The sequence below is a fragment of the Physella acuta genome, unplaced genomic scaffold (genome assembly GCF_028476545.2).
Source record: "Physella acuta isolate Inbredline_101_S28 unplaced genomic scaffold, ASM2847654v3 ptg001617l, whole genome shotgun sequence".
In the NCBI taxonomy this organism is placed as follows: Eukaryota; Metazoa; Mollusca; class Gastropoda; family Physidae; genus Physella; species Physella acuta.
Window position 1 is genome coordinate 20,001 of NW_026733131.1, and position 19,423 is coordinate 39,423.

Genomic DNA, 19,423 nt, shown 5'->3' on the forward strand with positions numbered 1-19,423 from the left:
TCTATTTTTAGACAATTCAATTAGAAATTGAGGTCGAACATCCAATAATAGACCATTAGTAACGCTAACATATTGCATCAGTTACAATGATGTTTAAAAGACGTCAAAACATTTTTAACGTGTTAAAGAAAAAAAAACTGTTTACTTGTGTCACTTTAGCGAATGATGCAATCTGCATCATTGTTAACAGGATGCTATTTGGCACGATGGCGCCTGTTAGTTTTAAGGAACCAGGGGCCGTACGCGGCGCCTATGCGGTAGTTCTTCTTCTTTGTTCTTAATTGAAAATAAGGTGGAGGATTTAGACAACCAGCCCAACTTCGTGAATGAACCGGACTGGGGTCTCCAGATCAGCAGGTGCCCCATATAATTTTTCCCTGAGTGGGGTGAGCAGGGGCCAGTGTCTGACTCGCGCCTGGCTATATAAAGAACATTCCTGAAGGACGTGCTCCGTATTCTCCGGGGCCTTGCCACAAGGGCATATTAGGCCACACCCAATTTTTAGTTTTTTATGCATGTGTTGATTTAGTCTGTTATGGCCTGTTCTGGGTCGAAAGATTATGTATTTATGCGGTAGTGTAAACGGGGGGGGGGGGGGGGGGGTTCCTGAGAGACCTTCGCGGCAACGCGTGGGGACGGGTACGCTAATATATATATATATATATATATATATATATATATATATATATATATATATATATATATATATATATATATATATATATATAAATATATATATATATATATATATATATATATATATATATATATATATATATATATATATATATATAACCATAAAACATTTTTAAAGTACAAAACGCAATTATGGAAAAATGATTTGTAAAGACTAAACAAGTAAACAATTATTATTTTCATAATCACTGACTAATGGTTTCAAAGAATACCCTAACTATCTTCTTATTTTAGTGTTACTAAAATGTTTCAGAATGAATAAGCGAAACGCACTTTGTTTTTCATTGAGTTAACTCTGATATTGTTTAACTTTTAGATGGTATTTAATTGTTTTGAAATTAAAATTGCTTATTCGAAAAAATATAATATTTTAAATTATTTAAATCAATTACATTTGTGTAGCTTAGGTCTGCGAGTAACAGTTTATTACCGTATACAGCAATACTAGTCAGTATTTTGCTGTATTTTCGTGGTTCATTTTTAGTTACTTATTGAATGGACTATTGGGTAGGAATGTGTATACACAGTTAGAATGTTTAGACCTCCAGTAAGTTGGCTTGTATTTTTATAAGTGACTCTGACAACATGTTTTCTCCTTTTATTTCTAAATATATTTTTAAATATTAGACTTAACAGAATATTTTAAACTTAAATATCTAACAAAAGAAATTCAGGAAAATTATTAATTTTTCAAAGTGAAAGTATGCAGACATATTTAAACAACATGCCAATAATAATTTTATTCACACACAAAGAGAAAATGCCATCACAAAGTTTATAATGCAAATTTACACGCCTGAAACCTGGAACCAAGCAAATGGTTTGAAATGGACAACAAAAGTATAGCAAATGATACAATTAGTAGCAATGTCCGATTACATGAGTAATGCCACATATATATAAACCAATTAAAGTAGTATTGAAATAGCACATGTTACATCAATACACTTAAAATAGTCGATAAATTGTTTTAGTGTAACAGTACAGATGTGTAAGTTAAGTTTGTATCAGTTTTTGTACTTCATATAATACAACAAACGTATATCTATTCTACACACACACACACACACACACACACATATATATATATATATATATATATATATATATATATATATATATATATATATATATATATATATATATATATATATATATCCATATATATATATATTTATATATATTTAAATATACTGTAACATAAAGAGATAACGATAGGTTGTACAAATCGTATGTGCATATTTGTATTTAATGAATTTAAAAAAAAAACTTAAAAAACCAACATCGCCAAAGTCATAGAGCTACTACCATCGACGTAAAGAGTAAGATAAACGAAACATAGAGCTAAGAAAAATAAACATAATGGTTATATAAATGAACATAAACAATTCCAAATCTGCAATATATAACTATAAATGCAAGATTTTAAAATTTCTGTCGAATTTTTTTTTTCAATTCAATACTTTATTTAAATGCTTTAGTTTTAAATATTCATCAATAGTGTATATTTGATTTTTGTTAGTAACATAGAGTAAAATCATAGTGTCATTTAATTTAGTTTGTGCATTCATATTTTTACAATCTAAGTCATAAAAATAGAAATTAATTTGCCAGTGCCGCTCCACACCAATTTATCGTACAATTTTTCATAGCTTTCTATCAAATAGTCTCTTTCTTCATTCACTCTTATCTGAAAAACCATTACATTACATTATTACATTATTATATTAAAAAGCAAACTAGTTTTTACTCTACAAATATATAAAATATAATTAAACGATTCTTTAAGATTTATGAGTCAATTTCAGGGCTCATTTGCTCAGACATTTTATTTTTAGAGTTTATAATAATGATTCTTAGAAAATGAATTTCAGTTTTAGAATTTAAATTAGAAATCGTGATTAGATCTCTTTCAAATACTCTAAAAAAACAACAGGACACTTATGGTTTAGAAAGACAATAAAGAATAAAAAGATAAAATGAAAATGCTACCCATGTACTGAATATATTAGAAAGCACAAATAACGTGTGCTATTTTTATTTAATTGCCAATAAATGGTGGCAACAATAAATTAAAAAAAAAAAAAAAAACTCAAATTTTATTGTAAACAAATTAGAAAATGTAGTTCTTCTGTTTCCATTAAATTGTTCGGAATTTGAAACAGATTTATAACTTTAATATCATACTTATAACCTTGCCAAAAGGTTTTGTAAAACGTCTGGATTTGTTAAAATCGCGATTTAGATTATTTGTACCAAAGTACTACTTAACTAATAATTCGTGTATATGAAACTACAAGTATAAAACAAATAATTAGCATCAATAGTTTAAAAGATTATATATATATATATATATATATATATATATATATATATATATATATATATATATATATATATATATATACATAAGTTTGTGTTTACCAACGTATACAATAAATAAATAAACGAGTACTTAATAATACATTAGTCGTAGCTGCCGATATATATAATAAATCACCTTGACATCCGTTGGTAAGACGGTCCATACCATAGTATCTTCATTCTTTTTTCCGAAAGGAAAGTCTTCAGTGTACATTTTGTTTTTCCAGTCATTTGTTTGATTGTAGAATATACTGACTGCGTTGTTATACCCTCCATATTTGTATAGGATATTAAAGCTGAGAGCAGCAGCACCACTTTTACTCATTAAAACCAGATAAAACCTTTACACACAGTGAATCAAGATACAACCAATATATATATATATATATATATATATATATATATATATATATATATATATATATATATATATATATATATATATATATATGTGTGTGTGTGTGTGTGTGTATTAAAAATATTTTTTTAATAAAAAAAATAATTTTGAGAAATACATTTATTTCAAATTATCACTCACCTGTCCTTAGATGAAGTAAAATTAAAAATAAATTTATCTCCATATTTTGTATTTGGAACAGTCAATCCATTCGTCTTATAAGCGAGACACATAAATGATATTTCAATATATATATATATATATATATATATATATATATATATATATATATATATATATATATATATATATATATATATATATATATATATATATATATATATATATATATATATATATATATATATATATATATGCTGTGTAATTTACATTCTAAAAACCTCAAGTTAATATTCTGTCACAACTAGTAGCACAAAGCATTCGAAAATGCAGATACACAAATAAGACAACCTTTAAAATATAGAGTATCAATTATACTTGCATCTATACTTACTGGATTAAACACCTGAATAGAATGATTAATTTGAGTTTTAGAAAATATGTCAACAGAGTAAAACATATCATGGCCATTAATATTAACTTACTTTAATGAAATCATTTTGTACTTTTTGCCTCAAAAATGTTAAAAGATATGTTAATTATTTAAATATCTCTATTAAAATGCTTCATTAAATCTAATTTTTATACATACGGAAAAAAGGATCCATTCAATCTTCACTTGTCCACGGATTGAGATAAAGTTCATAAAATCTTTTATCGCGGATGAAATATTTAATAGATATGCATCATTGACATGAACCTTGAGAACGTTGGTAAAAAGTGTCACATATTACTGCTTACTCGAACATTAGTATTAAAAAAATTAATATAATAAATTATACTATTTAAATATTTAATTGTATTGTTTTCCAAATGTAACAACGCGATGTTTGTTTTTTTATTAATAAATTATAAATAGTTATATAAATATGATTGCTTTTCTTATTGTTTATAAAATGTTTAAATGCATGTAAAATTTACTGATAAAAATTAATTACCTACCTTAATCATTGGTGGTAATAAAGATAGAACAATAACAAATGGTCTTCCGTTCGAAAATCGGAAAGGCTGATCCGATGCACAGACAGTTTCTTCCATGTAGGTATCGTTATGTAATTTAGTTATACAGAAATATTTCTTGAGGTCCAATCGAATATTGAGACGAAACGTCACATCGGAGACGCACTTTTTGTCTTTGCACAAATCAACAATAAATCTAGTAAAGATCAAGGTATCAAGCATAACATTAATATAAATAAAAGGTGATTAATTCTGTTTCAGTCTTTCTAGCTAGTATATGAATATATGTATATACAGAGACAGAGATAATCATCTGGGATATATATATATATATATATATATATATATATATATATATATATATATATATATATATATATATATATATATTCTGCACCTATTATCTAATACCCATTTCCCGTTACTATGGTCAATTAACCTTTGACCTATGCCCAATTCCTATTAAGCGTTTCCTGTTGACAGTAGACAATGCCCATTTCTTCTTTCCCGTGGTCCTATGCCATGTGACCATCAACTATTGTCCATTATGCAGTGCCCGTTTCCCATTCCACAATGCCCCATATCTGTTGTCCCTTACTTATCACCTTTTGCCCTTGTCCTATCCTCGATTTCATACGAGTAATATTTATATTTTTAGACATTTCCAATGTCTGAAGAAGGCAATGCATAATTTTACCCCAAAGATGACGATGGTACCGATCCTTCAATTCTGATATATTTGCTGAGGTCTGGTTTACTGAGATCTTCTTGGTTCCATCCATAGCGAATCTCACCTCGGTACGGGATACGATACTGTGCAAATAGATTTTGACGCAGGATAAACAAAATTATAATTTGTCACAAGAATTCATCATCTATAACGTACTGACGTTACACGTGATTTTTTTTTTATATTACCCATTTGAACATGCAAAGTTAATAATAAAAAAATATTTACGCTATTTTTTAATTCGCAGTATCTTAAAACGAAATAGATACTGAAGGCCTAAAAGATACATAAAAAACATACTCCTTACCTTTTCAGGTTTTTTCTGCACGGATTCATTAGTGACATTGTCTTTTGGGCCTGAGCCTCCCACAAGCAAAATATTTACAAACCCAGCAAACAGCATTTGAAGCAACATATTGTATGTTGTTTTTGTTTACAGTACCTAGTAATCATTTGAAATTTGTTTAATTTAGTAAGCAAGGAATATAATAATAGAACATACCTGTGATTAATATTTTGTTTCATACAAAGAAACAGTGATGCATCGAAATTGTAGTACTAATTTAATCTATTTTTGCATGCACACAATGTGATCGTTTAAACTTTGAAGGTATTAATGTAATCAATTCTTACCTTAACTCCTTCACAGACTATCACGCGCTGTAAATGTTGTTTTAATTTTTGAAACGTCTATTCAAAATGGCCGCTGTTTTTTTATATGTTTTGCCTGAGCGTCCACGTTTACACAATGTGTTGCTCGTTGAGCAGTTCGTTGCTCGCCACGTTCTTTGTTTTTTTTGTTTTTTTTGTGGTAGATATTTGCCTGGATATTACTTATTCGTACAGTTGCGTAGGCAGTGGCGTAGACATTGGCGTAAGCCTTGGAGGTATTATGAGGGGGATTAAAACGCTTTCTCCATAGATTACGAATATATATATATATATATATATATATATATATATATATATATATATATATATATATATATATATATATATACATTTGTACATTCACAACACGTGAATATGGTGTCACAGTTATATAAATTCGTAAACTTTATTTTTCGAGTTATGTGACTTTTTTATTTTTGTATTTATGTAAATAAATTAATTTTTGTAGCTATACGATTCTTTAGTATGTCTTATTTAAATAATAAATGAGAGAAATAATTGATTTTTAATTTATATAGTAAAAACTATTTTAATGAGCTTTATGGGTACGCCTATTTTATAGAAGGGCAGTAAGTCATAGAAGCAGTGTGGACGTTTGCCTATCTTTCAAACTACAGCTCTTTTTTAGTTTTTTTTTTAGGTTTGCCTGTCGTCCCTACTGGGACATAGGTCGCTGACAAGAGCTTTCAAGACGTCTCTGTCCTGGGCTAGTCTCTTCAACTGTCCCCAGGTGTATCCAATCTTTTTGGTGTCTTCTTCCAGGTCACGTCTCCATGTCTATCTTGGTCTGCCTCTCCTCCTCCTGTGAGGGCCTGTCTTGTTATGGTGGATACAGGCTTCCTGTGTGTGTGAACAGATCTTTTAGATTTTAAAATATTTTCTACGCAACCTAAAGGTCATGCCCCCCCCCCCCATTTAGGGGTCTGGCGGCATGGTAGTTCCGCCACTGGCAAGTACACGGTCTAGACAGCACAGCGTGAATTTCGACTATCGGCAAGTTCTTTAGGCGACTTAATTAAACACTGACTCATGTTGACAATGTTATTATTTTAAAATTGCCTAGTCATAAAATTGTAAGTTTTAATGTGTAATCAGTGTTTCGTTTCGTGTTACGGACATGTTTTTTTTTTAAATATATGTTTTTTTTAATGTTCGCTTAAATGTGTTACTGTGTGCGAATAATTTTCAATAATGCTGTGAAATAACGGAAGATTAATCGATTTTTTTTTTGCAAAACTTATTAAAAGGTAGCTGCCCGCACCATGGTATTCCTGTGGTATGTTTGTGTAAAATCGATAACCTTACAGTTATTCTAATAACAACCTGCTTGGTCGTTAATCCCCAGCCACATCAGGCTATTTGTAAAAGTGTTAAAGTAACAGTGATAAGAATGTGGTTCAACCAAGTTATCTATCCTCATCAGTTACACATTTTTTTAAACTGACAACAATACACACATATATATGTAACTATATATATATATATATATATATATATATATATATATATATATATATATATATATATATATATATATATATATATACACAAAACGCTTTGATGTAAAAACGATATTCAAAGACTACACAATTAAACCATTACATGCTATGTTATTTTTAAGATCACATTTTCTAATTGTTTGAAAAAATTATTATCTTTTTATTTAAGTGTTGCTAAAATTAGAAAAAAATGAATTAGCAAAACGCATGTTTGTTTTTTGTTTTGATTTTTTAATTGTTTTTTTTACCGTATTGTTGACCCTGAGAATATTTAACGTTGAGACGTTATTTAAAAGTTTTTGAAAATAAAATAGCTTATTTGTAAAAAAAAATATAAATTTTACTTTCTCAGTTAATTAAATCAAATACATTTGTGGGCTTTTTCGTGAGTAACAGTTTATTACCGTATATAGCGTTGCCAGTCATTTGTTTTACTGTATTTTCGTGGTAATTTTAAGTTTCTGATTGAATGGACATTTGGGTAGGAATGTGTATACACAGTTACATTGTTTAGATCTTAATTAAGGTGGCTTGTATTTTTATAAGTGACCGTAACTCAGGCAACGTTTCCTTTCTCCTTTTATTTCTAAATATTAAATATTAGACTTAACAGAATATTTTAAACTTAAACATCTAATTAAAAAAATTCAGTGAAATTATTAATTTTTCATAGTGAAAGATTGCAGACGTATTTAAACTATATTCCAGTAATATTTTTATTCACATACAAAGAGAAAATGCCATCACATTATTTATAATACAAATTCACACGACCAAGATCTCGGGAACTATGTAAATGTTATGAAATGGACAACAAAAGTATAACAAATGATACAATTAGCAGCAACATATATAAAACCAATTAAAGTAGTATTGAAATGTTACATCAATACACTTAAATAGTCAATAAATTGTATTAGTGTAAAAGTACAGATTTGTAAGTTAAATTTGTAACAGTTTTCGTACTTCATATCTTACCAAAAAAAAGTGTATAACTATAATACACACACACACACACACACATCTCTCTCTCTCTCTCTCTCTCTCTCTCTCTCTCTCTATATATATATATATATATATATATATATATATATATATATATATATATATATAGTACATATATATATAAAGTACATATATATATATATGTACTTTAATATACAGAGATGAAGATAGACTATAAAATTCGCATGTGAATAATTTTATTTAATGCATTGTAAAACAATAAACTTTTAAAAACCCACATCACCAAAGTCGGAAATCTATTACCATTGACGTAAAGAGTAAGATAGACGAAACAAAAGGATTAGAAAAATAAACATAATAGTAATAAAGTCGAAGATTAAAAAATCCAAATCTGAAATACATAACATTACATTAAGAGTTTAAAATGTCTCCTTTTTCCTTAATTCAATACTTTAGTCAATTGCTTATAATTTAAATATTTATCAATAGTGTATATTTTATTTTTATTTTTAGGTCACATTAAGCTAAATCATAGTGTCATAAAATTTAGTTTGATAAGCATTTGCAAATTGTGTGCATTCAGGTTTCTACAATCTAAGTCATAAAAATGGAAATTATGTTGCCAGTGCCGTTCCAGTACAATTTATCGTAACAGTTTTCACGGCTTTCTATAAAATATTCCACATCATTATTCACTTTTATCTGAAAATCAGATGCATACAATATTATATTATAAAGCAAACTAGATTTTATTCTACAAATATATCACATATAATTAAATTATTTTTTAAAATTTTATGAATCCAACTCAGGGTTTATTTGCTCAGAAATGAATTTTAGTTTTAGAATTTTTATTAGAAATCGTGGATGGATCTCTTTATAATACTCTGAAAATAAACGAACATATCACACTTTTGGTTTAGAAAGATCATGACGAATAATAAACCGGGAGTTTTCTCCCCGAAAATTTTCTCGGATGTTCTTATATGACACTACGGGGGGTTGTTATCGGGATATAGAGATTATTGTTAATCCACTTTTAATTACTTAAACTGTTAGAAATAGATAGAATCGCGTAGAAAAAAAAATTGCTCACCATGCGAATGCCAAACAAAATATGTATAGTAGTGCGGAACATTATTTGTACTTTAAAAATTCACATGTGTTTTTTTTTGAGAAATTGGAAAATGGGTAAATTACTACTTTCGGTCAAAGGAAATTACTAAAAATTTTACAGAAGGCAGGAAATTATATATTTTACCTAGGTGAAAACTTTCATTTATCTATCTGAAATATTACTCAAGTTAAAGGCTTTTGAAAAATTGAAAAAAGAAAAACTCCAACTTCCTTTTATCGGAAATCGCTGAACAGTTGATACGGATCAACAAATTAGATATAACACTTATATTTGAAATTTCATCAACCTGGCTGTAACGGTAATTAAGTTATCCTGTTTACACACACACACACATACACACACATGTATAAGGACAAGATTGCAAAACTATGTAAAACGTCGAGATTTGCTATTTTAATTACCAAGAAATGGTGGCAACAAAAAATTTTAAATGTCAAATACAATCGTAAACGAACTAAAAAATGTAGTTTTCTGTTTTCAGAAAATCTTTCGGAATTTGAAACAGATTTATAAATTTAATATCATACTAATAAAGAGGTTTTGCCAAACTAAATGAAATCTTAATCATGTACAGGTAGGTGTAAAACGTCTGGATTTGTTAAAATCGCGATTTAGATTATTAACCTATAATTCGCATATAAGAAACTACAAGTAGAAAGCATATTATTATCATCAATAGTTTTAAAAGTTTATATATGTATTCTAAATCTGTGTTCAGGATAATTTAAACGGGAATATAATAATACATTATTCGTAGCTTACAAAATATTTAATAAATCACCTCGATATCCGGTGGTTGGATGGTCCAAACCATAATATCCTCACTATTTTTTCCGAAAGGAAAGTCGTCACTGAATAAATTGGTTTTCCAGCCACCTGTTTTTTTAGCGTGGACACTGACAACGTTTTTATACACTCCGTAATTGTATATGATATCAAAGTGGAAAGCAACACCACTTTTACACAGGAAATTCAGATAAAACCTTTAAAATAAAGAGCAATTCCACGATCACACAATGTATCAAGATAAAACCGATATATATATATATATATATATATATATATATATATATATATATATATATATATATATATATATATATATATATATATATATATACATATATGTTAAATATTGTCTGATATAAAATATATTTTGGATAAATACATTTTATAAAATTATCACTCACATATCCTTAGATGAGGTAAAATGAAAAATAAATTTATCTCCATATTTTGTATTTGGAACTGCTAAACCCTTCGTCTTGTAAGCGAGACAGATAAATCAGTTATATATATATATATATATATATATATATATATATATATATATATATATATATATATATATATATATATATGCGTGTGTAATTTACATTCGAAATACCACAAGTAAATATACCCCCACAATTATAGGCACAAAGCTCTCGAAAATGCAGACTCACAAATAAGACAACCTTTTAAAATATATTGCATCAATTATACGTGCATCTATACTTACTGGATTTAACACCTGAATAGAATGATATGTTTGAGTTTTAGAAAAAATGTCAACAGAGTAAAAAATATTATGGCTATGTATTGTAACTGATTTTTATTAAATCATTTTGTACTTTTTACGATAACATATTTAAAAAATATGTTAATTATTTATATTTCTTGATTTAAATGCTTTATTAAATCTAATTTTGATACAAACGGAAAAAAGGATCCAATCAATCTTCACTTGTCCACGGATTGAGATAAAATTCATAAAATCTTTTCTTGCGGATGAAACGTTGAATACATATGCATGATTGACATGGACCTTGAGAATGTTTTAAAAAGTGTCACACATTACTGCCTACCTGAACATTAATATTAGAACATAATATAATACAATTTAAAATAAATGTTTAAATCTATTGTTTTCCAAATGTAACAATGCTACATTTGTTTTTATATTAATACATGTATAAATATCTAAATATATATAATTCTCTTCTTGGAGACGCTAGAAAACAAGCTGTAAGCGCGCTCCCTACCACCCACAACCCTACATGGTCTGGTGAGCTGTGGTTCACGCTGTTTACATTAATCTTAGAGCCGGGTTTAGTGACGGCTATTAGGGGCAGATAATATAGTTTGAAACGATTTTAAACTTAGGGGAGGTAACTAAGTGGAGGCTGCTTTCACGGGGAAGGGGGTGTAGGGTAGGGGTTGGGGGAAAGGAGGGTGGGGGTAGTATCGTCCTTAACGACCTACTGATAGTGTTTTAAAGCAGATATTTTCAGTGGCAGCATTGGTACTGTCGAATTCACAAATTATAAATTACTGAAAAGTAGAAAAAAAAACTACTAAATAGCGGCGTATGATATGCCGCGGGTCGGCTCGTAGTTATATAAAAATGACAATTTTTTCTTATTGTTTATACATTGCGTAATAACATGTCAAATTTACAATAAAAAATAATTACCTACCTTGATCATTGGTGGTAATAAAGATAGAACAATAACAAATGGTCTTCCGTTCAAAAATCGGAAAGGCTGATCCGATGCACAGACAGTTTCTTCCATGTAGTTATCGTTATGTAATTTAGTTATACAGAAATATTTCTTGAGGTCCAATCGAATATTGAGACGAAACGTCACATCGGATAAGCAATGTTTGTCTTTGCACAACTCAACAATAAATCTAGAAAAGGTCGAGGTATCAAGCATAACATTATTAATACAAATAAAAGATGATTAATTCTTTCTCAGTCTGTCTCGTATATATATATATATATATATATATATATATATATATATATATATATATATATATATATATATATATATATCTACACATTTATTAAGAATTACACTTCACATATTATCTAATACCTATTTCCCATTACTTATGGTCCATTTACCATTGATCTATGCCCATTTCTCATTTCCCGTGGTCCAGTGCCATGTGACTATCCACTATTATCTTTTGTGCAGTGCCCGTTTCCCATTTCACAATGCCCTTTGTCTCATGCCACTTACTTATCACACGTCAGTTTTCTATCCCCGATTATACACAACGAGTAATATTTACATTTATATTCATTCCCAATGTCTGAAGAAGGCAATGCATAATGTTACCCTAAAGATGACGATGGTACCGATCCTTCAATTACAATATCTTTGCTGAGGTCTGGTTTACTGAGATCTTCTTGGTTCCATCCATAGCGAATCTCACCTCGGTACGGGATGCGGTACTGTTCAAATAGTTTTTGACGTTGGACAAAAAATATTTAATAAGACAACATCATTCATCATCTATAACTTACTGGCGTTAAATATGTCCTTTTTTATATTATCCATTTGAACATGTGAAGTTTATTATAAAAAAAAAAAAATACGCTATTTTTTGATTCGCAGTATCTAAAAAAAACGATACTGAAGGCCTAAAAGATACATGAAGCATACATCTTACCTTTTCAGGTTTTCTCTGCACGAATTCATTGACTGTGTCTTTTGGGCCTGAGCCTCCCACAAGCAAAATATTTACAAACCCAGCAAACAGCATTTGAAGCAACATTTTTGTTTTGTTTACAGTACCTAATAATCATTTAAAATTTGTTTAATTTACTAAGCAAGGACTATAATAATAGAACACGCTTGTTATTAATATTTTGTTTTAAATATAGACATTGTGTTGCAGTGAATTTGTAATATCAATTTCAACTAATTTTGCATTAAAAATGTGATCGTAAAACTTTGAAGGTAGTAATGTAATCAATTCTGACCTTACCTCACTTTACAAACTACCACAAACGCGCTTTAATTTTAGGTTTAATTATTTGACACGTCATGTAAAAAAATGGCAGCTGTAATTTTTGTTTATATGCTTTGTCTCAGTGTTCACGTTTACACAATGTGTTGCTTATTGAGCAGCTCTTTGCTGTCCACCTTCTTTATAGCTGTAGTGCATACAGTGGCGCAGGCAGTGGAGTAGGCGGTGGCAAAAGCGTTTGAGGTAGTATGAAGGGGGTTAAATTTCTATTCCATATATATATATATATATATATATATATATATATATATATATATATATATATATATATATATATATATATATAAATATACATATATATATATATATATATATATATATATATATATATATATATATATATATGCATATGTAAATATGTATGTATATATATACATGGTAAACGTAAATATATGCCGGGCCGATTTCCTGCTTATGCCACCATTCAATAAAATGAACACAATGTCAATGGTTAATCTTGAGTAACTATAGCTATAATACACGAAAGTAATAACACATACCTAACTGTTTTTGATAGTATACATATCAGTTATACATACATAATTTATCTATTTCGTAAAACTATACAAATTATTGTATTTAAAAATTGTGCAAATATAAAAGTAATAAGTAGAAAAATAATATTTATATAGGCCTATGTGTATATTGAAGAAACAAAGTTTGACACTCATAGATTTAAACATAGTATAAGCTGAATCTAATCGAAAGTTATAATTTTATGTGAAGTGGGTAGAGCAGGTATACGGTCTAAACAGCAGAACGTGAATTTTGTCTATTGACAAATTGTTTAGGCGACATAACTCAAGACATGCTCATGTTGACAATGTTATTTTTTAAAATTGCCTAGTTATTGCATATAAGCTTTAAAAGACTTTGTAACCAGTGGGTTTTTTTCATGTTACGAACAGGTTTTATTTTGTCATATATGAGATTTAATGTGCGCTTAAGGTATTGTTGTTTGCGAATAATTTTCATTATGTATTGGAAATAACCGACAATTAATCAAAAATTTTTATGTTATCAAAACTTAATAAGCGGTAGTTGTCTGTAGCACGGCATTCATGTAGTATGTTACTGTAAAATCGATAACATTATTAATTAAAGTAGCCTTAAATTTTTGCTTACATGTGTTTGAGTATTCGAAATTTTTAGACACGTATTTCGTTGTACAACAAAGTCTAGCTATAATCCTATACACAATCATGTACAAACATAAACACAATTACAAATATTCTAATAACTACGTGCTTGGTCGTTAAGCCCCAACCCTCATAAAACTGTTTGTAAGAGTGTTACAGTAACCGTGATAAGAATGTGGTTAAACCAGGCATATAATCCACAAGTAACCGCTCTCGTAAAAAGTCTATAAATAACTCTTAGGTCATGAGAGCGGAAATGCATGGCAGGTTTAACAGCGGCCATTTTAAATAAACGTGTCAAAGAACCGACAACAGTTTTGTAGTTTGGAAGCAGTTTGTTTACAAACAGATTGAAGGTTAGTTGTCTTTTTTTTTGCTGTGAGCATTTACCGAAGAAAACCTGGTTGATTTTATGATATAGCAATGTATCGTATTACTTTATCTATATTTTCTTCAATTATTCTAGAGATATATTAACTAGTGAGGATGGGGATTGGGGGGGGGGTATCCTCAACCTAACTCGGAATGCATCTGTAGTTTTAAAGATACACTTCAAGAAGAGTTATCACATTTTGGGTGTTCCTCTCTAATATGTGAGAGCAAAGCAGAGTTTCTTCCAGGCATCTCTTCGGGGGAGCGTAGCCCCCCCCCCCCCCGAAGAAAGTCTACCGCTCCCCCGAACGAGATGGAATTTATATAGTAAACATATACTTTTACTATTGTCCGCCTCCCCGTAAAATGTTGACCGCCCCCCCCCCCCGAAAATATTAAGTGCCCCCCCTCCCCCCTCCCCCCCTCGGAGAAAAAAGTCTGGAAGAAACATTGGAGCAAAAACAAGTAGATAAAAATAAACGCTTAACATGAAGATCACTATGGATCAGTAACTTAATTTGAAAAAAAAAAGTTACATTTTCAAACTATGAGTTTCAATGTCTTACATAATACCCGAGCTAGCAAGATATAAGCAGTAGGCTGTTAACTGTAATCAACGGGGCAAGGCATTAAATTTGACCCCTTGGTTAACAAAAAATGTATTTTCTGTGTAGATAAATTATTAATTTAATGTTTTTATATGAGGCATCACAAAATTTGTTTCAAATATTTTATTACATATATAAAAAATACATTTTTTTCGCGCAATTGGGTATTTATATAAAATGTGAAATTTTTTAATTTATAATAAATTAAATATTTTATTTTCATTAGAATCCACACACTATTCACCCTTAATGAAAGTTATATTCTAAGTATTATGGTATGTTTTATCAAAATTATGAATCTAATTAACTTTGGTTGAGTTTATTTTTAATATTTATCAGACTTCACATAATTTCTTAAACATTAATAAAATTCGGTTTCTATACTTTTCATTAGGCATCAATAAGTTTAACTAAATGAAATTGCCTAGTTGTGCATGTAACATATTAATGTAAATGTTTTCATAATAGATTCATAATTATATTTAACTTATTCTTTTGCGTATTCTATGTTTGTTTATTCCTCTTAAATCCAGAAAAAAATGAAGATGTCATACATTTGGCTACTTTTTGTTTGGGCAAATCACGTGTTTGTGGAATCTTCCGACAGGATCTCAAATACAAACACAAACACAGCTCAAAACAGCAGCATAACTATAGAAACTAGTACAGCTAAAGGCTTCATTTCCAAAACCACCAGGAAACCAGATCCATTGTTTGCTAGAACGGTACATTTTTTTATTTTTTATTTTTTAAACCTAAGACATTTAAAAAGGTTTTTAACAACAGTGCACACTATTCAAAACCACAAAAAGCGTTTATCATTGGTTAAAAAAACCACACATGTTTTGTAAATTAATAATATTGAATAAATTATAATAATAGATTTTTACAGATAATTAAATATAATAATTATTATTTAAATATTCAAATGTTGAAAAAAAATATTACTACGATGAAACATAAAGTTTGTGAAATGTATACCCATACAAGATGCTAAAGTATTCATACAAGGTAATTTAAAACTGTTAAATAGTTTATCAGAATCATTTTCATGAGCATCATTGATATTACACAAATATAATTTTCACTAAGATGTTCTAAATTATAAATAATAAATATTCTAATAACGTTCTAATAACACCGAAACTTATAAAAACCCAATAAATACGTATTAAATCTATATATTTTAATACACGTACTTTTAGTGTTTGTAGAATGTGTATGCGTTTATAGTAAGCGTGTGTAGTATATTTTACTCTTTCATCAACACAATGTGAACAGAAACACAACGTAGTTACGAGTGAGGTAGGTGAGATGTACTCTGGCAAAGAGATTTTAATAGAGGGATTGATGCCCGAAGGATCTTTAGGGTAGGTGAAAAAGTTAATTTTTTGCTTCTCATATATATATATATATATATATATATATATATATATATATATATATATATATATATATATATATATATATATATATATATATAATTGTATATATATGTGTGTATATATATATATATATATATATATATATATATATATATATATATATATATATATATATATATATATATATATATAATTCTGACGCAATATCAGGCGGGTTTCATCAATGTGTTACCAATCCAATGTTCTTAGACGCGTGACCAACAATGCCTGCGCTTTGATAATAAATATCGGGACACGGGTTTACCTACACTACCGCATGAAAACCTTGATAGTACGTTAATCACTCACCGCAGTAGTGCGGTAGAATACACTTTGGTAACTACCAATGTGTCAGGGACGTAAAGGGGCGCTCTAGAGAGCCCCCGATTATACAACCGCAGGGACGCCGCGTACGGCCCCTGGCTCCTTAAAACTTACCTTGATGCCATCCTGATACAATGATGCAGATTGCGTCATTCACTAAAGTGACACAATTCAACAGGATTTTTGTCTTTAACATGTAGAGAGAAAAAAATTGACGTTTTATATATCTTAGTGACACTGATGCAATTTTTTAGCGTTAATAATGGTGTATTATTATATGCTCGATCTCAATTTCTGATTGGATTGTCTAAAATTAGATGCTAATTGCATCATTCGCTAAGTTATTTTTAGAAGTGTGACTTTTATTTTTAGGTTTGAGTTGCCCAGGTAAATCAGTTGATAAGTCAGACAAGCTAGATAATAAGGCAGATAGACACTTGATAATTTAGGCAAAACGCTTGATTATGGAAATAGTTGGTATTTTGTTTTTAAGTAGGATGCTCTGTTTACTTGAATTGCACATTATTATTACAATTGCACATCTATTGCTAGATACTTATATAATTTGAATGGCCCGACAATGTTAATGTTAGATAATAAAATTCAAATTTAATTAGCATACTTTAAGAATAAAATCAAATTTAATTAGCATACTTTAAGCATATATAAAGCGTACTATGATTTGGCGTATTGTCTTAATAAATTTTCATTTTGAGCAGTGGTTCTATGAGTCAATCTCAGAGGTTCGGTCGTGACAGACATCCGACGCATATTCCACCAACAGGTTTAGGCATTGGGGACGACGGAACGGTAGATCGGTTTGGTAAATCCGCAAAAGAAACGGGTGGTGTTCGGTAGCTCCACAAAAGATAAAAAGCACTGATTTTCAGGATTGTTTTTAAATTAATGATTTTCTGATATTTGAGGATATATTATTACGAATGTTTATTACCAAACTATTGTAGATTTAAAAGTAATGGCTATGTAAAAGTAGAATACTCAAATATGGGTATCTGTTATCAGAGTAATGATTAACAAACAGGTAACATCGACTCTAATTCTTTTGTAACAAGAGTAACGACATGAAAAAAACAATATACTTAAAGTTTATCTATATTTCCTTAGTATAATTTAGCCCTTATTGTGTATTTATTAATATAGTGTACCGACATGTATGTGAAAAAATTAAAAAACAAAACTAAACAACAAATAAGTTGTAAACTTGTCCACATTTATACATACATAAAAACATAGACACATACATACACACGCAAACACATATAAACACATTTACATAAAGCTTTATGCATATATATATATATATATATATATATATATATATATATATATATATATATATATATATATATATATGTATGTATGTATACAATTAATTATTTATTTATTTATTTATCTGTCAATGTTATATATATGGTACAAAACATGTAGGCCTATTCTTTAAAACAAACGATAACCATTCTTTCTTACATTCAGGTATACGGTTCAGTTCTGCAGTGAATTGGACTGCAGCGTACACATACCGCTAGGTTTGAGGGTTCAACTCAAACCAAATATATTCCTCTGTAAAGCAGAAATTCTCGGTGAGGCTGGATCGCGCGCCTTCTCATGCAATATAGACAGGGAACCGAATGTGTTTTTTTGGACGGAGACAACGTTCGTGTTGAAATTTGTATTTGTCTCCAATCAGCACGTAGAGGTGTGTAGCTGTACTCATTCTTATCATCTGATTTTTTTTTAAAACAGTGCTAGACTAAATGTAGTATAAGACACTTGAACATATTAACACATCAACACAAGTTTGTGGAGTAATTATTATATGCCTGCTTGCAAAGTTTTAATATATATATATATATATATATACATATAACTATACATATATATATACATATACATATACACATATAGATAAATAACCGAATATATATATATATATATATATATATATATATATATATATATATATATATATATATATATATATATATATATATATATATATATTGATATATATATATGTGTGTGTGCGTGTATGTGTGTGTAAAGAAAATAAACATTCATTACAAAGATATGGATGAACTCAACACACGTACTTAACTTCCCCAAAGTTGTAAGGACAGATCTGATGAAGTACATTGTTGTACGCAAGAAGCCGGACATAGTGGTTAATTCCGTCTTTGTTTCGGTAAGTG

The 19,423-nt window shown here is 28.9% G+C and overlaps 2 protein-coding genes and 2 long non-coding RNA genes across 4 annotated transcripts; all 4 read right to left on the reverse strand.

Moving 5' to 3' along the window:
• Nucleotides 1-1,897: 1,897 nt before the first annotated feature.
• Nucleotides 1,898-3,672, reverse strand: LOC131929335 (uncharacterized). The gene is made up of 3 exons (XR_009383953.1): nt 3,599-3,672; nt 3,197-3,401; nt 1,898-2,386 (listed from the first exon to the last, which is right to left on the reverse strand). It is a non-coding gene; the product is annotated as an uncharacterized LOC131929335 (long non-coding RNA).
• A 461-nt stretch (nt 3,673-4,133) lies between these two features.
• On the reverse strand, nt 4,134-5,999 carry LOC131929333 (uncharacterized). Its single transcript, XM_059285443.1, has 5 exons — nt 5,901-5,999; nt 5,575-5,709; nt 5,235-5,350; nt 4,520-4,733; nt 4,134-4,277 (listed from the first exon to the last, which is right to left on the reverse strand). Exons 2-5 carry the CDS (start codon nt 5,680-5,682, stop codon nt 4,134-4,136), a joined length of 582 nt encoding a protein of 193 aa, XP_059141426.1. The 5' UTR covers nt 5,683-5,709; nt 5,901-5,999.
• Nucleotides 6,000-8,605: 2,606 nt separating this feature from the next.
• On the reverse strand, nt 8,606-10,804 carry LOC131929329 (uncharacterized). Its single transcript, XR_009383952.1, has 3 exons — nt 10,733-10,804; nt 10,324-10,525; nt 8,606-9,106 (listed from the first exon to the last, which is right to left on the reverse strand). It is a non-coding gene; the product is annotated as an uncharacterized LOC131929329 (long non-coding RNA).
• A 567-nt stretch (nt 10,805-11,371) lies between these two features.
• Nucleotides 11,372-13,392, reverse strand: LOC131929334 (uncharacterized). The gene is made up of 5 exons (XM_059285444.1): nt 13,305-13,392; nt 12,987-13,111; nt 12,653-12,768; nt 12,002-12,215; nt 11,372-11,389 (listed from the first exon to the last, which is right to left on the reverse strand). Exons 2-5 carry the CDS (start codon nt 13,089-13,091, stop codon nt 11,372-11,374), a joined length of 453 nt encoding a protein of 150 aa, XP_059141427.1. The 5' UTR covers nt 13,092-13,111; nt 13,305-13,392.
• Between the last annotated feature and the right edge of the window lie 6,031 nt (nt 13,393-19,423).